Here is a 21,433-nt window from a genome sequence, read left to right as displayed (position 1 = left end):
CCCCAACAAGTAGAGTCCAGACCAGTGGTGCCCATCGTGGGGGCCCCAGGCTGTGAAAGGAACAATGGGGTGTCTTCGAATTCTTCCTGATACAGCAGAAAATGAAATAGGAATTACCCACCTCCATCACCACCCATGGCTGGCTGAGCTAACCACACCATTGGGTTTCTTTACACTGGACTGGAATTGTAGCCCCTTGGTCATGCCCCCGGCAGGGTCAGACCTGAGTGGGGGACATTGAGAGCTTCGGTTAATTTTTTAATTGGGAAAAACAAATGAACTGTGTCTTAGGTGCAGCTGGCTGAAGAGGTGAACTTTCCTATCACGGGGTCTGTGGATTTAAAAAAATGTCCAAAAGGCATTGCTCTCCTCAATGGCCAGAGGAGCCTTTCCCAGCTCTGAAACCCTGGGTAAACAATTACCCTTGCTGTTCCTGACCACTCCGTCTGTGAAATGGGACAATAGCAGTGTCTCAGCCAGGTGGTCACAAGGGTTGGGTGAGACACCTTCTGGGAAGTCCTAGCTCATCGGCACTGGGCACACAGCAGGGGCCACCTCTTCCAGAGGCTTCTTCCTTTCTTGGTTACAGGGAGTTTGGGAGCTGCTGACACTGTGAGTCAAGCATGCCCCATTACTATACCCTGTGCCAGTGCTGGGCAGGTACCACTGGGGTAGCAGGAAGTGCCGGGGGCACAGTGATCCTCCCTCATTGTAGGCAGGGCCTCGAGGTGAGGGCTCTGGCTGCCTGAGGTCTGACCCAGTACTAACATCAGGTCCTTGAGTCAGGGATAGGATGCTGCATGACAGAGACTGTGTGGCCCTTCATTGCTCTTTTTATGTATTTTTTTTAAGTTTATTTATTTATTTTGAGAGAGAGAGAGAGAGACAGGGAGAGAGAGAAAATCCCAAGCAGGTTCCGCATTGTCAGCGTAGAGCCCGACAGGGGCTCAGACTCATGAATCATGAGATCATGACCTGAACGGAAACCAAGAGTCAGACACTTAACCGACTGAGCCACCCAGATGCTCCTCTTTTTAACTTTTTATTCTGAGATCGTTGCAGGTCAACAATTAGTTGTAAGAAATAATACCCCAGAGGGGCACCTGCGTGGCTCAGTAGATTGAGCGGCTCAGGTCATGATCTTACGGTTCGTGAGTTCGAGCCCCACATAGGGCTCTGTGCTGACAGCTCAGAGCCTGGAGCCTGCCTTGGATTCTGTGTCTCCCCTCTCTCTGCTCCTCCCCCACTCATGCTCAGTCTCTCTCTCTCTCTCTCTCTCTCTCTCTCTCTCTCTCTCTGTCCCCCTCCCTCCCTCCCTCCCTTCCTCTTTCTCTCTCTCAAAAATAAATAAACATTAAAAAAAAAAACAGAAATAATACCCCTTGTCCCGTTCTCCACTTCCCCCCCACCACACCATGGCAATGTCTTGCCTCACTCAAGTACAAGCTCATAACCAGAAAATGGATACAGTCCACCTGCCTTATTTGGATTTTACCTGTTATATTCACCTGGGGGGTGTTTAAGTCTGGGCAGTGCTATCACACTTGTAGATTCCTGTAACCACATGCAGAGACCCCCTCGTGGTGGCCTTGCCCAGCTACACTCCCTCCCTCCCCACCCCATCCCTAACCCGCAGCAACCATTAATCTGTGCTCCACCTGTATGACATGTCCATGTCAACAATGTCGTGTAGATGCAGCCACACAGTATGTAACCTTTCGAGATTGGTTCTGTTCCCTCAGCGTGATGCCCTCGAGATGCATCCAAGTTACTGCACGCATCCGTACTTTGTCCCTTTGCACTTACTGCTGAGCAGTGTTCTGTGATACGGTTGTATCCCTGTCAGTTAACCCTTCACCCATTGGGTAGCTACATTGGGTTGTTTCCGGTTTGGGGCCATTACACGTAAAGCTGCTGTGAACACTTGCGTGCGGGTTTTGTGTGAGCCCGAGCGCTCATTGCTCTGCGTACGTGCCCAGAAGCACACCTCCAGCACCTAATAAAGCAGGAGCTGCCCAACGGGGAAGGTCCTTCGGGAGGCGTGCAGCGCCCTCTCCAGGAAGAAGGGGGCCAGTGGGGCCCACGTGCTAGCTCCCACATCCAACGTGTCTCCACTCTCAACTGAACACCAGAGCTGGGCTCCAGGCACCGGGAGCTGGGAAGATGGCACATTCCTCGGAGGGGAAGGGTCCTGTTAGCCTCTTATGTCAGAGTACAAGGGCTTGTCCCTTCGTGTGGCCACCAAGAAGCGGCAAGAAGCGCAGTGACAAGGCGCTTCCCTCTGAGCCCGCTCCAGCTGGGGAAGGGAAGGCACGGGCCTGTCCATCTGCAGAGGCTTCTCTCTGGAGACTGGAGCCCCTTTCCTTCCCCTCCCGGTGAGTCACGCACCATGTCTTCCAGGGAGACCAAGGGCAAGACGGAGCTGCTGGGCCTCCGGGGCCCCCTGGACCCCCTGGGGTCCGAGGCCCTCCTGGCGACACTGGGAAAGATGGCCCCAGGGGAGCACAAGGCCCAGAGGTAAGAGAGGGCATGGAAGTGGAAATACCTTGGACCTGGTCCTGCACCTACCAAAACCCTAACCCCTGACCCAGAAACAACCCCAACCCCAGCCCTGTCCCCAGTCCACACCCAGATCCACGCCTAACCCCAACCCCAACCCCAGCCCTCACCCAGACACTTACCCCACTCCAGCCTTATACTTACCGCCATCCAAGACCTTGACCCCAAACTCATTCCCAAATCCTGGTCCACCCCAAATAGAACCAGAGGCCCTGAACCTGATATCGGTTGTGATTTCACTCCCATTCCTAACCCTGGCCCTGAGACCCACATGTGGGTGCTTCCTCTGGCAGAGTTACCAAGCCCTGTTCCTCCCTCGCTCTCTCTTTCTCACTCTCTCTCTCGCTTTCCCACCTCCAGTACTAACTAGCTAGGCTCAGCTGTCCTCCTATAGTTCTACCCGAACCCCGGAGGCCAGTCTTCATGTCCTTCCCCTTCCCCCAACACAGGGACGCAGGCCTGTCCTTCCTGTCCCGTGCAGATCCAGCTCCTCTACCAAACTGTCCCCTCTCAGGGCACCTACTCAGTTGGCTCATCCATGCCTACTCACGTTGGGCGTGTAACTCCCTGAGCCTCGACATTCTCATCTGTGAAATGGGAACAATGGCACCCACTCTTCAGGGGTTTGGTCAAGATGACACGACACGAGAGACTACTTGGAGCCCCAGCACAGGGCCTGGTGGGGGGAGTGGGCTCAGCCCCTGCACTTCTCATCCCCTGCATCCCCTCCAGAGGCTCCTCTTCTGCCCCCCCAGGGTCCCAAAGGAGAGGCTGGACGAGACGGCGAGATGGTCAGTATCCAGGGCATTTCAGAGGCTTGGGCTGCTAGGCCCATGGTTGCAGGCCGGGAAGCCCCTGTCCCGCTTACAGCCGCACTGGGGGTGTGCGTGTGCGGGCACCCCTGCCCTCCCGCCCTGTCACCAGCATCAGGGAACCGATGGGCCTAGGCCCCCAGCCCCACGTCCCTGGGAGGGAGCCCACAGCCCACTGCACTGCTTGAGATCTGGTGCAGAAGTGGCCGTAGACATGGGGAAGGGTCAGGCCTAGAGCAGGCAGCACAGCCCCGCCTCCTGCCGTCTAGCACCTGGTGTCACCCTTTATAAAATGACCAGAAGGAGAACCTCCCAAAAGCAGCCTCCAGTATCCCATTTAATATTTTCTCTTCTCTTGTTCCAGGGCCTGAAGGGACCCCCAGGGCCCAAGGTGGGTGCTCCTTACTCCGTGTCCCCTGCCCCAGGCCTGGGAGGGATGGGCTCCCTACCCCACTGCCCCCTCCCCATGACAGCTGTCCCTCCCCACCCCCCGTCCCCTGCTGTGAACAGCACCTGCAGGGGTGGGAGGGCAAGCTGTGGTCTTCTCTGAAGGAAAAGGGCTTTCATTACTTCTCTCATCTCAGAACCACCCTCTGAGGCTGGGGCTTCACACCCCCCACTTGCAAAAGTAGTGACTTGCCCAGGATCATTCAGCTTGTGGGGGAGGGGGACCCAGTCGGGAGTGGAGTCCAAGACTGTCAGCCCCAGCATCTGTGTGCACTTGTCTGTGGGGCCGGGATCTCTAGGCTGTCCCCAGTCATCAAGGCCACTTCTCCCAGAGGAACAGGTGGCCTGGTGTCTGGGCCCTGCTCTGAGGGCTCTGACCTCTCTCTTGCACCCCCTTACCCCCTCCTCAGGGTGAGCCTGGCATTCCTGGAAAGAAGGTGAGGGGGCCCCCTGTGGGGTATGTGGGAAGAGGCTGGAGAGAAGGGCAGGGCTCCCAGTGGGGCCGGGCCGGGGAGGGGTGGGGGGGGCGGTGACCACAGGAAAGTCCTCACATATGGGTCCTCTGTCCTCTGTCTCTGAAGCCAGGATCTTGTTCATTTATCCACTTATTCCCTCATCCTTTCCTTTCCTCAAACACAGCATATTTGTTCCCAGTTCACAGCCTTAGGCAGTGGTTCTCAAAGTGAGGTTCTAGGACCAGCAGTATCCTCAGAGCTCCAGGCACCCCAGGATGTTGTGATTTATGATAAATCCATATTTAGTCTCAGTCCTCCCTGTCTCTGGAGCAGACTCCTAAAACTCATGGAATGTCCTGAGGGATGAACCTAATTTGAAGGTGTCTATTGTCATGTGAATGAGGCGATGTTGGGCCCCCACCTGAGGATGGGGGGTGGTTGCCTGGAGAACCTTTGGAAGGTTGGGAATTTCAGTCCCAGCCACCAGCCTTCCAGGGAGGGGAGAGGGGCTGGAGGTTGAACTGATCTCACCAGTGGTGGGCAATTTAATCATTCATGCCTGTGCAGTGAAGCTCCATAAACACCCAAAAGCATGGGGTTCCGAGAGCTTCCGGGTTGGTGAGCACGTGGAGACTTGGGGAGAGTGGCGCTCCCGGAGAGGGCCCGGAAGCCCCACGCGCTGTCCTAGTACCCTGCCAGATGCATATCTTCCATCTGGCTGTTTCTGAGTTACAGCCTTTATAATAAACTGGTAATCTAGTAAGTAAAGTATTTCTCTGGGTTCTGGGAGCTGCTGTAGCAAAGCTGATGGAACCCAAGGAGCAGATGGTGGGAATCTTCACTCTATGGTCAGTTGATGAGAAGTAAAAGTGGCAACAGGCTTACTCCTGATGCCTGGAGTGTGCAGGTTGGGGACAGCCAGCAGGAGAGTCCTGGAGGACTGGGCCCTTAACCGGTGCCATCTGACACTCTCGAGATTGGTAGACACATATCAGAATTAGGCTGAATTGCAGGACACCTGGCTGGTGTCGGAGAATGGCTTGGTGGTGTGGACACACCCCACCCCCATCAGAATTGGTGACCAGAACTTTTAGACCCGGTCTATTCAACAGGCCCCTGGGTGATTCTGACATGCACTCAAGTTTGGGAACCATTGACCTGGAATGATCTTTCCCCACCTGTTCCCAGGCCAAGTTTCCAAACAGCTGTCCCCTCCCCAAGGAGACCGTTCCTCCAAGCCCCTTCATCCTGCCACCCTCTTATATTCCCTTTCCACCACTGCTTCCACCTCCTGGCATGGTGCTATGTGCTTATCTGGATATTTCTTTGTCCTCAATCCCTGTCACCCATTGAGCGGGGACCCTATCTGCACAGAGAGTGCTCATAAGATATTTGTTTGTTTGTTTGTTTGTTTGTTTGTTTGTTTGTTTTTAAAGTTTATTTATTTTGAGAGAGAGTCTCAAGCAGGCTCCATGCTGTCAGTGCAGAGCCTGATGCGGGACTTGATCCCCCAAACCATGGGATCGTGACCTGAGCCGAAATCAAGTGTCAGAAGCTCAACCAACTGAGACATCCAGGGGCCCCATGACATTTGTTGACTAAAGGAACAAATCCCTCTCTCCTCCACCTGCCCATCCGCCTTCCTTCTGCACACACCTGCTGACACACTCTCTGGGCTGGCCCTGGGGGACCTGCCCCACCCCTGTCCTGACCCAGTGTGACCAGTGTTGGTGCCAGCAGAGGACTGGTGTGCTGGGGAGTGCAGGGTTGGGGAGACGTCCAAAGCCGGTATGCCCGGCCTGAGGGCTGCAGCCTCAGCCTCTCTCTCCACAGGGAGATGACGGGACGCCAAGCCAGCCAGGGCTCCCTGGACCCCCAGGGCCCAAGGTAGGTACATGTGCCTCCCCCCAGAAGGCCCCTTGCCTTCCCTCTGCCTGGTGAGGCCCCTGGCTGGCCCTTTCCAATGTGGGGGCATGTGCTGATGCCCAGGGCAAGCCAGAGAGGCAACAGGAAGGCCCTGGGCCCCACTTGCACCAGGCAGGGCATCCCATCTGGTCATTTGCCTCCCCTCACACCCTCAGGCCCTCCTAGTTCCCATCTCAGGTGGCCCCTACTCTATCCTGTCCCCAGGCTAGGAACAGGGTATCATCCTTGCTCTCCCAAACCATAGAGATGGCCAGTCAGCCTCCAAAATGTCTCTTGAGCCCCTGAGCTGCCCTAACTATGCACCAAGACCCAGACCAGAGAAGTTGGCCATGGTCTGGAGTCCCCAGGGCTGGGGAGAGTCCTGAGGCCCATCTCCCCTTAACCCCAGGGGGCTCAGGCACGTTCCCCAGGAGCCCCTGAAAGCCAGCAGGCCCAGGTAGCCCCGAGCTGGCCCCTGGTGCTCACTCGCTGTGAACTGTCTCTGTTGCAGGGCGAGCCAGGGAGTGTGGGGCCTCCAGGAGAAAACGGTGTGGACGGCACCCCAGGGCCAAAGGTGCCTTACAGTGCGCGGCTCAGACCAGTGTCCCCATCATGGGGACACCTCCCTGTGGCTTCACCTCCAATTTGCCCTTTGAAGTGGGGAGTCCCGGGAGGGCTTGGGTCCTAGTGTCTCATTCCTCAGGCTGTCAGAGGCTGGCCTGGGGCCTGGGTGGCCAGTGGGTCTGGGTGAGTGACAAGGCCTCCACCGAGCTCAGCTTTGTGGCTGTCATCTTATAGCCCTCCCTCAGTGGCCCATCTCTCCACATCGTGGGGCCAGAGGAGGGTCCCATAGGTGCTCCTTCCATGAGCCCTATTCCTGACGTGGCAGTCACAAAAATTAGTCCCTTAGGGCCCCAGCATGTGAGCCCTGCACTTTTTGGTGAAGAGAAGACTGGAGGGGGCGTGGGGCAGCCATCCATAGACGGCTGCAACCTCGTGTCTCCACAGGGAGAGCCTGGCCAGCAAGGTGCCGATGGAGCCACAGGGCTGCGGGTAAGCAGTCTCCCCTCTGGCCACACCGAGAGGACCCAGGGGCCCAGGTTCTTCAGAAGCCCCTGTACCCCAGATGACCCCAGAGGAGCTGCAGAAAATGGGAGTCTTTTTTTTTAATTGATAATTCATTAGCGTTTTTTTAAATTTTTTAAGGTTATTTATTTATTTTGAGAGAGACAGAGAGAGTGGGGAGAGGGTGGGGGTAGAGAGAGAGAGGGAGGGAGAGAATCCCAAGCAGGCTCCATGCAGTGTGGAGCCTGATGCCAGGCTCGGACTCAACGAACCGCGAGATCATGAGCTGAGCCGAAACCAAGAGGCAGGTGCTTAACCGAGCCACCCAGGTGCCCCTCAATGGTTCACTTATGGATGTGTGAAAACAAGTCCTCCCCACGTGAGTGTCTGTCCTCCTAGAGTCTTTTCTTCTCATAGTTAGGCATAGACCTTCAATCTGTCCCCTGTGGCATTACCTTACCCCTGCGGGGTGCCTTGCCCCACATTGAGGCTCAGGCTTAAGGTTCGTCCCCATCTCCAGAAGCAGGGCTGGTCTCAGATCACTTGTGACCAGCCCCTATCAACCCACCTTTAGGTTGACATCCAGGGTCCTGTCTCTGTTCTGTGGCTTCCGGCCATCACGTTCCTCATGCTCCTGGAGGCTGCTTTTCTCCACAAAACAAGGCCAGGTGCACAGCCTGGTCATGCAGGTGGCCGGGCTGAATTAGGCGCTGAGCGTGGGATTCTGTGTGAAGCATACAGTTCCATACAGGCCATGACTGTGCGGGTAGCTGGCAAATGAGGCCCTGACCTGGGTGTCTCCGCCCTCTGCAGGGGGCTAGCCCCAGGCCTGACCAGAGTGTTGCCAGCAGAGGGCAGCCTGGGATGGAGGGAGGTTCAGAGAGTCAGGGCAGGACGGTCGTGTCCATGCAGGAGCATGTAAGCCTGGGCGTCCGTGTGCTGGTTACTAGTGCATGGCGTGTGCAGCCTCCGTCAGAGGCAGGGAAACGGAGGCCCCAGGGTAAGATCCAAGGGTAAGATCCAGCTGGCACATTTCGTATTGGTCGTCGTAGCGTTTGGGGGTTTGGGGAGTGTGTTTATTTTTGCTTGTTTGCCAACATCTAAAAACCTGAAGAACCTGGGGCACCTGGGTGGCTCAGTCAGTTAAGCGTCAGACTTGATCTGGGCTCAGGTCATGATCTCGTCATTTGGGAGATCGAACCCCATGTCAGGCTCTTGTGCTGAAAGCGCAGAGCCTTCTTGGGATTCTCTCTCTCCCTGCTCCTTCCCTGCTCATTCTCTCTCTCTCTCTCTCTCAAAATAAATAAATAAACATTTTTTAAAAATCTGAAGAACTTCCCATCAAAATTAGACTTTCTGTTTTCCCTGGAGAACTCCAAGATAAGGCCTCAGTGGACTTCAATTCACACCTGAATTGCAGCCGGACCAGGCAGGAGCATGTTCCCTCATTGCTTCAGAGCCCTCTTCCCTCCCTGATGCCCACTGCCTGGGCCCCCAGAGCATTTTCCCAGTGAACGGGGTCCCAGTGCCCAAGTAGATTCTGGAGTATGGGCTTGCGGGGGTCCCACCAGGTTACAGCTCAAGTTACACGGACCGTCATGCGGGCCAGGTTCCCAGGTTCTCTGGCTAAGACACAGACCTGAAAACCGCGGCCCTTCCCTGAAATTCTTACTCTTCTTCCTGCCTTAGGGTCCCCCGGGCCTCAAGGGCGAGCAAGGAGACACAGTGGTGATTGACTACGATGGCAGGATCTTGGATGCCCTGAAGGTAGGTTCCTGGAAGGGCCAGGATACACCCCTGTTGTTCATTTCCTGAGGGGACAACCACATACTTTTCATGTTAATCTTGCACTTTTTTTTTATCTTTATTTATTTATTTTGAGACAGAGAGAGAGGGAGCACAAGCAGGAAAGGGGCAGAGAAAGAGAGGGAGAGAGAGAATCCTAGGCAGGCTCCAGGCTGTCAGCGCAGAGCCCGACGCAGGGCTCGATCTCACAAACCATGAGATCATGACCTGAGCGGAAACCAAGAGTCAGACACTTCACCGAATGAGTTGCCCAGGTGCCCCAATCCTGCACTTCCTTACACAAAGAACCAAGGGCAGCTTGGCACAAAGACCCCCAACTCCACCAGGTGCACCCGATAAGGAAATCAGTGCTATGCTGAGACCCACCCGATGCTAAGAGCTGCTGGGAACATGGATTATGTGGCCCCCAGCTCCCAGTGGCCAAAGCAAAAAAGGGAAGCTCCCCACTCAGGGGTAGGAAGCAGATCATTTCCTGATGTCCAGTCTCAGCAGGCTTCCCAGGGAACCCAGGCCAGAGGGCTAGGTCTTCTAAGAGCTGTCGGTAGAGGTTGACAATGGCACAGCCTGCTTCAAGGAGCTTCGGGAGATGCCTGGGGCCTCTGAGCCCTGTCTGGGTCCAGACCAACTGGGGGCCCATCACCAGTGGAGAGAGAGGTTGGGTGCTAGCTGCTCACGGCTCCCAGGGAGGGAAGCTAGGGAGGGGGAGGGGAGGGGCAGTCATCAGAGACCACATGGGGCCTCGGCACCTGACCCTACCTGAGCCCCATTCCAGTTATCTCCCACGGGCCTCAGGGAAGTTCAAGCTGAAGTTCAAGTGGCCTGCCCCAGGCCTGCATGGTGTGTTGCAGCCCAAGGGCACGCATGGGCATGGTGTGGCCCAGCCCCACTTGGAGAAGCAACCTGAGTATAGGGAGGCAGGAAGTAGATTTTGGATGCCAGGCTGGAATGATGCCTCCAGCTGATGGGCATAGGCTGCCACAGTTGGTTCTTGAGCAGAGACGTGATATTAAAAATACATATTATGGGGGCAGGGGGCGCCTGGGTGGCTCCGTTGGTTGAGCATCCAACTTCGGCTCTGGTCATGATCTCACGGTTCGTGGGTTCGAGCCCCATGTCGGGCTCGCTGCTGTTGGCACAGAACCTGCTTCCGATCCTTTGTCTCCCTCTTTCTCTCGGCTCCTCCCCCACTTGTGCTCTCTGTCAAAAATAAATAAACACTAAAAAAAAAACTTTAAAAAATACATATTGTGAGCAGGCTAACCGGGGAATTGTGTGGAAGGTGAATCAAAGTGTGGAGGGCGGGCAGCTGGAGGTAGGGAGGCCACAGTGGGGTGGGGGTGGGTTCTGGGCCTGGGTGGGTGGAATGGAGGAGGATAAGAAGACCAGAGATGTCTCAACGAAGGTGCCAGCAAGAAGGGGACAGGTTGCTGGGGTGAGGGTCTAGGCAGGGTGCCTCTGGAAGGTGGCAGATGAGCCATGGTGGGCAGGCAGCCTGTGGGAAGCCTGGGTGGGAACAGGAGCTGGGGAGCAGGGTCAGACCTAGAGACACCATCCCCTACCCGTGAGGCCCAGGACTCACGGGAGGGGCAGAGAGGGCAGTGCTGGACCACTGTGAGGGATAGTTTTTGGCCGGCCTTGAATGCCAGTGGGGGATTTATGCTTGCTTCAAGAGGCAACAGGGAGCTCTTGCAGGATCTTGAGCAGAAGAGTGTTGTGAAGAAATCTGTCTTTGGGGGATACTAGCTCTGAAGGCAGAGGGATTCTGGACCCTCTGTGGCAGTAGACACTGTGGTATCTCACCCAGTGCCTGTGCCAGCACCCTGCCCCCTCACAAGACAAGAGGGCCTGACCTGACAGGGTGGGAAGCAGGCTGTGAGGGTCCTTGACCCTCCTACAGGCCAGCCGGACACAGCCCTGATCCCTGGGGTGGAAGGGGTGAGCTAGCAACAAGGGGGATACTTTGCCTGAACATTGACCGGCTTGACTTTCACATACAGGGTCCTCCCGGGCCACAGGGGCCCCCAGGGCCACCAGGGATCCCCGGAGCCAAGGTCAGTTCACGGGCAGTTGTGTGGCCTCACCCCGAGCCCCTTATCTCCAGCACCCGCCTCCCCTCTCCTCTCTGCCATGCTCACTCTGCTTCTCTCCTGGCATCCCAGCCTGGCTTCTAGGGGCTCAGAAAAAGGGGCCCTGCTCCTTCCTAACCAAGTTGGCCGCCTTCCTCCCAGCCCTAGCTCCTCCCCGGGAAGCCTCATTCACACATGTAAACCCTGGAGACATCCCCAAATCCCATAGATTACATAGCCTGTAGACATCATTTACACCCTGCTTAGCGCAGGAGAAAGAGCCTAAGACTTGGAAATCAGGCAAGATCTGGTCCCAGCCTGGGCTGTGTGGCCTGGAATGAGTCATTTAATCCTCTGACCCTCAGTTTCCAAACCTGTAACCTCCCAGACTATAGATTATAGCCCTGGGCTGCATCTGCTCATTGGAGCTGAGGAAACGATAAGAGCAGGGGGGCAATGCCTGGCACGCGGCCGGGCACCCAATGGCCACCATCCTGGACCTGACTAACTCCAGGGACCCGACCCAGGGACGCTGTGCTGAACCGGCAGCCGGGGGCGGGGGGGCAGCCCAGCCATAAGTCCCTCTCCAGGACCACAGGACACCGTAACCCCCCTTGCTTTCTATTCCCTCCTAGGGCGAGCTGGGACTGCCTGGTGCCCCGGGAATCGATGGAGAGAAGGTCTCTGGGCCTTTTTATTTGGTTGGCAATGCTGGTGCCTAGTGTTGCGCTTCGTGTGTGCCTGTGTTCGTGCATGTTATGTGTGTGTGCGTCCATGTGTGCATGAATGCACGTGTGCATGTGTGCGTGCGTGTGTATGTGTGTGTGTGTGTGTGTGTGTGTGTGTGTGTGTGTGTACAGAGCTAGAGAGGGGCCACATTACAGAGTGTGCTGCCTGTGTGCATGTCCTGAGTCTGCCCTTAGGCCTCAGGCAAGCTGCTCATTTTCCAGCAGCCTCGGTTCGGTTCCTCGCCCGGAGGTGAGGGTGGTAACAGCTGTGAGAGGTAACTAATTCTGTGTGTGGAAAACAGAGCGGGGTGGGTGCCTGGCACAACATAGCAGAGTCTTCGAGTGGTAGCTAATGTCATTACCGTTGCTATCAGCACTCTTAGTGTCCCTGTAAGTGTATATCTGTGTGTGATCCTACTGACACACCACAGTGCCAGGGGCGTCGCAGGGAGTGTCTTTAGTGCTGGGTCCCTAGTGTACCCACCTTGGACAGTATGTGATTGGTTGAGAGAGGGAATGAGTGGCCAGAAGGGGCACTGAGTGGATGATGGGTTGTACGGGGGGTTTGGGGGCTCCCACCACCAGCTTCTGAGATGTGAGCGCATGGTTGACCCCAAGCCCCATAAGTGCCCCCTCAGGGGCTGCGCAGTCCCCCGAACCCCACCTCTCCACGCACTGGCCCACCCTGCGCCCCGTCTTCATTCGGGCTCCTCATTGCACTTACCTGGGCCAGGGGCCCAGGATAAAGAAGTGGGGGTCTGGCCTGGCCAGGACTAAGCTCTGGGAACCCGCTGGGGTGGGGAAGGGAGCCTGCTAGCCTCACCAACCCCTTGTTCTTGTGGCTCACAGGGTCCCAAAGGAGCTAAAGGCGACCCAGGAGAGGTGGGGCCGGCCGGACCCAAAGGGGAGGCAGGCGAGATGGGCCTGTCGGGCCTCCCGGTAGGTGTGGCTGGGTCCCCCCTGTTTGCCCACGTGGGGCTCTAAGGCAGATGCATGCCCACCAGAGCAGCTACAGGGGCAGGAGGGGGGCAGCTGGGGCCCTGCCAGCACCACCACCACCCCCTGCAGCTCAGGGTCACCGAGCCTTTGAAAGGAAGCTCTGACAGTCCATGCTGCTCAGACCCTCTGAGCCCCATCTCCTCCTCCATATAAGGACTTACCACCTGTTTCCCGAGGCCTCCGCAAAGGTGGAGCCCAGCTGGCCAGTGGTTAGGTCACACGCGCTGACCGCTCAAGTTCGCATCCGGCTCTGTCTCTTGCTGACTCTGGAACCCTGCTCGAGCATCCTAAGCCCCCTGGGGCTCCATTTCCTCACCTCCAAAATGGGGGTGATAATCTCCCACTTGTGAGGGCATGCACGACAGGCCTGAGAAGGGTGGCTGGCAGGTGATAAATGTCCACTATCTATCACCGTCATAGTGACTGGACCGGAAGAGTTTGGGGTTCAAACAACCCCCAGATGCCACCTCTTCACGTCTGGTGTCCATCCATGAGGCTCCCTCAGCTAGAGAGGTGGTACCAGGTTTGAACCCGGGTCTTTGCTTCCAGAGCCCACAATTTATACCACTATCAATGTGCTCTCCCCAAACTCCCTGTGCTGGGCACCCGGAGCATGTCACTGATTCAGGGAAAATACTTCAAGCTACAAAGGCCAACTCACTGCTGAGGCTGGAGGCCTCATGGGGAAGGCAGGGGAAGTGCTGACCACCATGGTGGGGATTTTGATGATGGACGGAAAGGGTTGAAGGCCATCCTGTCCTGCAGGGCGCCGACGGCCCCAAGGGGGAGAAGGGAGAGTCGGCATCTGACAACCTACGGGAGAGCCTGGTAAGGGGGCTGTTGAGGACCAGGGTCCTAGCTTAGACCGGCTGCGGCCCCAAACCTTGGGACAGAAAGGCCACCTGGCCTGAGGCAACCAAAGGGCAGCGAGGGAGGGGGAGGGGGAGCCTCGGCTATGTCCTCCAACTGAGGCCCCTCTGAGAACCCAAAGGCCAGCCCCTGGGCTCCCCACTAGGCAGTGTGCCCTTCTGGGGGCAGGAAGGAGACTCGGCCCAGTGCCTCAGGGCCCAGCATCCCCAGGAGTGCTCATCCAATGTGTTCAAGTATGGGTGGGTGACATATGATGGGGGGAGGGGTGGTGGTGACTAATCCACCTCTGACTGCTTCCTAGGCTCAGATCATAGTGGAGCCAGGGCCCCCAGGCCCTCCTGGTCCCCCAGGCCCCATGGTAAGAGCATTTGGCTTAAAGTAGCTGGGACATGCAGAGGGTAGTGAGCCCAGGCCTAGAGCTGTGGCCCAGGGGATTTCTCGGTGGGGAAGGGGCCACATCAAGCAATATGGCAGAGCCTGGGTCTGGGCTTGGGAGGCCACAGAGGTCAGGGCCATGGAGGCCAGTGAGTGGCCCATGAGCCTTTGCGACCCACTGTAAGAGGAACCTGGCTCCGAGCACTGGACCCAGCCCGATGGCCTTTCTGATTTGCTCTCTCCTCCTCCAGGGCCTTCAGGGAATCCAGGGTCCCAAGGTGAGTTGTGGGGCATGGGTGGAAACCCCCCTACTCACTTCAGACCCACAGCCTAGACAGTTCCAGAAAGCCTTGCTAATGGGCAGCGAGGGCCCCACACTGGGCTCCAGACCAGCTCCGCATTATCCCAGGGCCTGAATGTTCAGAATCCCCTGGAGTACAACCTCCCTGATGTCCTTGGAGCCAGCATCCCCTGCCCCACACTGGGGCTCTGTCCCCCTGCCCGAGCACTAGTCTGCTGCCTCATGCACACATCCGTCTTAACTGCCCCCAGCCTGGACATGAAGTCTTGGGCATCTGTGTATTACATAATGTCATGTCCTCTGCTCTTAAATTAAAACCGTGAATGTGGCCTGCCCACGTGCCCTGCCTGGAGGAGGCCAGCTGGCCTCCCTGCTTGCCATGCCTGGCTTCTCTCTCATGCACCCTGGGGGAGAGACTACCTCTCCGTTCCCCCAGCCCAGAGGCCGGCGGGACTTGGTCATGATTCCCACCAGCTGAGTGGGGCCAAGCATGTGGCCGACCAGATGGGCTGTTTCTGGTTCTGTTTTGTCCCAAGGGCCTCCCCAGATCGTGTTTAGAAGAGACAGCTTCTGTTAAGGATGAGGTCCAAGGCTGGGGCTCAGAAACCCGATTGGTCCTCAGCTCTGCTGCTTCTTGGCTGTGTGGCTGGGCCCGTCCCTGCCCCTCTCTCTTGCCTCTCTTTTCTCATCTGTGAAATGGGTGTGACCACAACGATCTCCCATGATGACCGACGGCACCCATGGGTGGGGAAAGGTAAAGTGCACACACTCATAGTTCATTCCGATTATGTGCACTGGAAGGAAGCTGGGGTCAAGCCCCTGAAAGCCTGGAGTCTGTCCCTCTGCCCTGCATCCCCACCTGTCACTGAGGCCCCAAGCTTTCCTGTCCTGCTGTCTGTCTAACCCCTCCCCACTGACTGCTGTCTCCTCTTGGCTTGCAGGGCTTGGACGGAGCAAAGGGAGAGAAGGGCGTGTCAGGGGAGAGAGGCCCCAGCGGCCTGCCTGTGAGTGTCACGAGCCTTGTCCATCCCTCCAGGCTGCTAATTCCTATAACTGTCATGCTTCTTGACCCATTCCTTTTCCACCCAGGGGCCAGCTGGCCCGCCGGGCCTTATTGGACTGCCAGGAACCAAAGGAGAGAAGGTAACCACCCTCCTTTAACACCCCCCAAGTATGGCCACATGTTTGTGGTGTCGCTCGGCCTTGGTGGCTCAACCCCTGACACCACACTGTCCCGGGGCCAGAAATCAGGCTTGTGGACAATTCACAAGGCTGCACATCCCAGCCATTAGTGCTCCCGGCACCCCCTCCCCAGCCCCCTCACATCTTTCTTTGTCTCTCCTCAGGGACGACCCGGGGAGCCAGGCCTGGATGTAAGTATCTCATCATTCCCTGTGATCAGGCTCTTCTTGTGTGTAGCTTCTGACCCCGTGCTGGCCATACAGTCACCTGATCTGCGACTTGGATGTGACCCCCTTCTCCAGGGTTGAAACTCCAAGTTCCCCCTGTGTCCTCAATGCCAAGTCTAGTTCATAGCCCAGAGTAGGTACTTGATGGATGGATGATGGGTGGATGGACCGATGGATCGATGATGGATATATGGATGATAGTGGATGGACAGATGGACAGATGGATGGGTGATAGGTGGATGGATGTTGGATATATGGATGATAGATGGATGGGTGATGGATAAATGGATAGAAGGATGATGCATTGGGGTGCCTGAGTGGCTCAGTCCATTGAGCTTTCGACTTCAGCTCAGGTCATGATCTTGCAGTTTGTGGGTTCAAGTCCTGCATCAGGCTCTGTGCTGACAGCCTGGAGCCTGCTTTGGATTCTGTGTCATCCTATATCATTCTGTGTCATTTAAAAATTGCACTGTTGCAATATCCTAGTGAGAGATGCCGAAGCTTCAGCTAGACATTACTGAGGGAAGAAGAGGAGAGGAAGTATTAGCTCGAGGTTGATTGGATCTTTGGCCAACAACAGAAAACAGTTTAAACTGGCTTACACTGGGGTGCCTGGGTGGCTCAGTCAGTTAAGTGTCCGACTTCGGCTCAGGTCATGATCTCGTGGTCCATGAGTTTGAGCCCTATGTCGGGCTCTGTGCTGACATCTCTGAGCCTAGAGCCTGCTTCAGCTTCTGTGTCTCCCTCTCTCTTTCTGCCCCTCCCCTGCTTGCATTCTGTCTCTCAAAAATAAACATTAAAAAATATTTAACTGGCTTAAACTGATTACTAATTGAAAAATCCAAGGGTGCCTGCGTGGCTCAGTCAGTTGTGTGTCTGACTCTTGATCTCGGCTCAGGTCATGATGCCAGGGTCGTGGGATCAAGCCCCACCTGGGGCTCCACACTGAGCATGGAGCCTGCTTGGAATTCTCTCTCTGTGTCTCTCTTTCTCCCTCTGCCCCTCGCCCCCACTTGTGCACACTGTCTCTCTAAAATTTAAAAAAATCCAGAGGGACAGTGCGTGGATCCACACAACCCACCCTCTCGTCCTCCCGTCTGTGCTTTCTCTGTTGGGGTGTCATTTCAAGTTACATGTGGTAATGAGGTGGAGGCAATAGCCCCAAACGCTGGAGAAAGACCATTTGCCTCACTCTGTATTCTTTTAGAAAAGTCTCATCACCTCTCTCTGGCCCCAGTTGGGTCAATGCTGAAACATGACTTGCCGTGAGAAATGCAGCGCCCTGATTGGCCAGCCCGGGTCACATCCTCCCTCCAGGAGCTGGGAGTGGAGTCAGTGGGTTATAAGAAGGGAGGGTGGCTCCCAGGAAAATCAGGTGGCTCTTGCAAGGGCAATGGTGACCAGATGCAGGGCTGCACGGACTCTGGTGTCCACCCTAGGCTTTAAGGAGAGAATGTCACCTGGGAGAGCAAGTGTAGACACAGAATTTCTGATTGGGAAGATGATGCTCCATCCATGAAAAGGGTCCAGAGAAGACACCAATGCTGAATCCAGTTCAGGCTCTGTCAGGGAGGTAGTGGAGCTAAAGAGACCGGGCCACCAGCAGTGTGGCCACGGCTGCCTTCTGGGAGGCCTGGAGCTGAGCTCAGAGCCCACTGGCTCTACCTGGCAAGCCTCTGGCCCTGCGCCCACTCCACCAGGCCCAGCAGACATGGGGAGTGTGCTCAGAAGCCTTCCCTGACCTCACACCTGGATAGAACAGCCCCTCTCCCTCGGACCTAATGGCATCTGGTTCATCCTGTGTCACTGAGCATAGACCATCATCTTCTATATCCTCTTGCCTGCCATGTTAGACCGTGAGGGAAGTGTCACATTTGTAACTGCAGGGTTTTAATTTGTGGAGGTGACTGAGGACACAGTTTGGCCAATGCCATTGGAAGAAAAATATGTTACTTACGTTTCCCAAGGGAAGGGCTCACTCACTAGGCAGGGCACATGGAGAAGCACCAGGTTTGGTCCAGAGGTAGAAGGGAGTGGGGGGCAGCTTAAGCCAGAGCTTTTACTGGGGCTTCCTTGGGAAAGGCAAGACAGAGCAGGAGAGACACTTGAGGATTAGTTAGTATGAATAATCTGGGCAGGCTCCGGGCTGTAGGGGTGGTCCCTAGTTTCCTGCAACCTGCCCTTGGGATGATTTCAGCTTGCTGTGTGAGAGGCAGATAAAGGGAGTGATTTGGGGGTTTTCAGTTTACATATAAAAGGTGTGCCCCACACCAGCCCTTTGCTGTTTCCAAAACTCAACATGAGGGAGGGGCAGCCTCTTCCTAGCCAGCAAAATTTTTAAGATGTCAAAACATAAGATACAGAAAATAAAGGCAGGGGGACACATCAAATCTGTTTCTCTGTCCTCAGTATCCAGCCCACAGCCCAGTTCCTAGTGGATGCTTAGAAATGTCGATTGCAGGGGCACACGGGTGGCTCAGTTGGTTAAGCGTCTGACTCTTGGTTTCGGCTCAGGTCATAATCTCACGGTTTGTGAGTTCAAGCCCCACATCAGGCTCCACACTGATGGTGTGGAGCCTGCTTGGGATTCTCTCTCTCCCTCTTTCTCTGCCCCTCCCCTGCCCATGCTCTTTCTCAAAATAAATAAAAACTTTTAAAAAGTTTTAAAAAAATGTTGGTTGCATGGGTGGATGGACAGATGGATGAATGGGTGGGTAGAGGTGGGTAAGAGATTCAGCCAAAGGCTCAACAAAGGTCACCATTTCTGAGTCCATCAAAGATAGTGACATAAACTTCCACAAGTTTCCTGGGTCTCTGTCCCTAACCAAGCTAGGGCCAGTGCCAGCAGCATGTGACAGTGACGTGCGAGAGAAAGCCGTCTGCCTGAGGGCTTCTGTCCAGAGACACCGCCAGTGTTCTCTTTTGGAGGAAGCAGTGCTAGCGTCCTGAATGTATGCTTTTCTTGAAATCAGCCTCGTGCCGAACATACGTGTCACCAAGGAGTTGAGTGGGGCCAGTGGGTACCACAAATTTGCATGGGGAAGGGGCAGTGATGGAGGCACAGAGATGAACAGATACAGGACCAAACCTCAAACCTCATTTTATTCCTTTTTCCAGGGTTTCCCTGGACCCCGAGGAGAGAAAGGTGACCGGAGTGAACGTGGAGAGAAGGTGGGGGTCGGTGGAGGCTGGGATGGGGGCGCAGCAGGGCAGGGGTGGCTGCCAGCTGGAGGCCCATCCCTCTGAGAGGCGGAGGAGGGGTCCTGAACCTGGCAGCCTTGGCCACACACCCATCTCCTTCTTTGTGCAGGGGGAGCGAGGAGTCCCGGGCCGGAAAGGTGTGAAGGGCCAGAAGGGTGAGCCGGGACCACCAGGCCTGGACCAGCCGTGTCCGGTGGTACGTGTCGGGGCAGAATGGGAGCCCCAACCCAGGTCTTTGCCGCCTCAGGCCAGGGTCAGGCCAATGTCTTCCCTGTCCTCAGAGCTCACTCGCAGGCCCCAGAGACCACCGCAGCTGTCACTGCCATCATGGAGGCACCTCTCTCATTCTGGTCCTGACTCCCCACCTTGAGCGTGCCTCAGGGGGACCCACCCCCTCAGTGTTTGCCAGGGTCACTGCCCATCTCTTTTCAGCTTCCTTGGCACTACAGAGGATTAGGACACCCTCACCTCTCTGGGTGGGTGTCCCTTGCTAGTATGGGTGGCCCCATGCGTCCCCTGCACCCCCTCTGCATGCCCCAAAGTCCCTCCCTGCTCCCCACACCTTCCTCCTTTCCTTCTCTCTCATGTCAGCCCCTGAGGCCCACTGGACTGCAGGCCGGAAATTACCACAGTTCACTCCCCTCCCCGGAAGGCTGGGAGGGTCCACACGTCACACTCTGCCATGGAGCTCACAAAAGACAGGAAAGGGAAAACAGGGGCCTTCCACACTAAGACTGAGCAGATGGTCATACCTGGCCACCCGGCCATGAGGGGTGCTGGCTGCCTTTCAAAGGGGGATCAGGGTGAGGGACCCCAGATGCCCAGTCCTCTGACTGCCCGTGAGTCACACCAGCCCTCTGGTTCCTCAGTCTCCTCATCCAAGCAGTGGGGGTACTAGGCCCTGCCTCTAGGGCCACTAGGTGGTCTTGGGGAGTCACTGAGAGAAATAGGAGGGTGGTGACCGTATTCAAAAAGTGCAGGGACAGAGGAGAGACGCGGTGGCCCAGCCTCGAAACTCCAGGCCCGGGGCCAAGACTTCCCTCTGGGTCATTCAGCCTTTGTCTTTGAAACAGGAGAACCTTAAATCTGGAGGCCAGCGAGGGGCACCGGGCTCCAGGGGCCTGGCGAGGGGCAGCGGGCCCTGCCCTGTGGTATGCGGTCTGGCCTGCTGTGTGCTGTGCTGTGCATTCCGGGCACCTGTGCCCACTGTTCTACCCCCCCCTCCTCTCACCTGCCTTCCTTTCCTTCCTGCCCCTCCCCCCCACTTCCCTGTGGGCCCCAGCCCGTGACCCTGGTAGATGTCTGGCAGCTCCATGGAATGTGTTCCCGTGTGTGCCTCTGGAATGAAGAATTTTCCCCCCGGGGTTCCCCAAAGACTCTAGGCTGCCTGATGGGTCCCTCCCCAGCTCCCTCACCCTCCAGGCCACCCTAGAAACCTTCCCCACCCCACCTTGTGTCTGAGTGCTGGGCTGGCATTGGCATGCTGGCACCCCCAGACAACCCCCATTCCCCACCCCGGTTTCTACCCTGACAGCCTCATTCTGCCCTGCCACCCAGATCCAGACACAAGGACCAGGACAGGCCAGAGGGGGATCCCGCTTCCTGGACTGCCCTTCAAAACACTCTTGGAGAAACTCCTGAGAGCTCTCAGGCCCCCCCAGTGTAAGGGGCCGGAGCCACCATCATGGCTGCGGGCAGGAAGCCATGAAGCCCCTCGGTATCTCCTGGCTGGCCACAGTGCCCTGGTTCTGTCCCTGCTCTAGTGTCCCAACAAACCAAGCCCCATGGGGTTGCACTCGGGACAAGCCCAGTGAGAGGCCCTCATGTCTTGTGACCCGACTACCCAGGTGGACAGGCGTTCGGGCCCTGCCTCAGTGGGGTCCAGTGGCCTCGTGTGGCAACTCCCTCAGCTCTGCTTCCCTACACACAGGGCAAGGGTGTACAGAGTGTAGGGAGCTGATCAAGTCCCTCACCCCCATCCCCACTGAAACGTTTTTCTTTTCCAGGGCCCTGATGGGCTGCCCGTGCCTGGCTGCTGGCATAAGGTACCTTGCAGGGAGGAGTCTCTAGGACAGGCTGTGAGGAGGGCGGCGGTGGGGGTGGGGGAGACCCCAGGGGCTGGGTGTCTGCGGTTCCCCACACAGTGACTGAATAGCCAGGTTTCCCTGGGATGACACGACCCCAGCTCTGACTCTCCCTTCGTGTGGCCCCAGGCTTGGGGCTGTGGTCCCAGGTGACTAGTCCACCCTGTCGGTCAGTCGGGGCTCGCCCAGCACCTGGCCCAGCCAGTGCAAAGCCATCTGCACCCCCCTGGGACTTTGCCCAAACTGCCCCACTGAGAGGGGGTGAAAGCCAAGAGCCGGGCATGAGAGGATTGGGGGCGTGCCCGTTCTAGAAGAAATGGGCAGGACAGGGTGCTCAGATCAGGGCAGGGC

The 21,433-nt window shown here is 56.6% G+C and overlaps 1 protein-coding gene across 1 annotated transcript in view; it reads left to right on the top strand.

The window, feature by feature from the left end:
• Positions 1-21,433, top strand: part of COL23A1 (collagen type XXIII alpha 1 chain) — a 360,958-nt gene that overhangs the window by 338,441 nt on the left and 1,084 nt on the right. Inside the window, exons 9-28 of the mRNA XM_058739053.1 lie at positions 2,401-2,517; positions 3,315-3,350; positions 3,736-3,762; positions 4,229-4,255; positions 6,107-6,160; positions 6,690-6,752; positions 7,187-7,231; positions 8,933-9,010; positions 11,047-11,100; positions 11,751-11,795; positions 12,693-12,782; positions 13,608-13,670; positions 14,014-14,070; positions 14,339-14,365; positions 15,330-15,392; positions 15,478-15,531; positions 15,735-15,761; positions 18,915-18,968; positions 19,108-19,194; positions 21,005-21,043. Coding sequence (XP_058595036.1) covers positions 2,401-2,517; positions 3,315-3,350; positions 3,736-3,762; positions 4,229-4,255; positions 6,107-6,160; positions 6,690-6,752; positions 7,187-7,231; positions 8,933-9,010; positions 11,047-11,100; positions 11,751-11,795; positions 12,693-12,782; positions 13,608-13,670; positions 14,014-14,070; positions 14,339-14,365; positions 15,330-15,392; positions 15,478-15,531; positions 15,735-15,761; positions 18,915-18,968; positions 19,108-19,194; positions 21,005-21,043 — 1,107 coding nt within the window. The remainder of the gene's footprint in view (positions 1-2,400; positions 2,518-3,314; positions 3,351-3,735; positions 3,763-4,228; positions 4,256-6,106; positions 6,161-6,689; positions 6,753-7,186; positions 7,232-8,932; positions 9,011-11,046; positions 11,101-11,750; positions 11,796-12,692; positions 12,783-13,607; positions 13,671-14,013; positions 14,071-14,338; positions 14,366-15,329; positions 15,393-15,477; positions 15,532-15,734; positions 15,762-18,914; positions 18,969-19,107; positions 19,195-21,004; positions 21,044-21,433) is intronic.

The sequence above is a fragment of the Neofelis nebulosa genome, chromosome 1, assembly GCF_028018385.1.
Source record: "Neofelis nebulosa isolate mNeoNeb1 chromosome 1, mNeoNeb1.pri, whole genome shotgun sequence".
In the NCBI taxonomy this organism is placed as follows: domain Eukaryota; kingdom Metazoa; phylum Chordata; class Mammalia; order Carnivora; family Felidae; genus Neofelis; species Neofelis nebulosa.
Note: the sequence above shows the minus strand (reverse complement) of the source record. Positions and strands in the feature narration are given on the sequence as shown.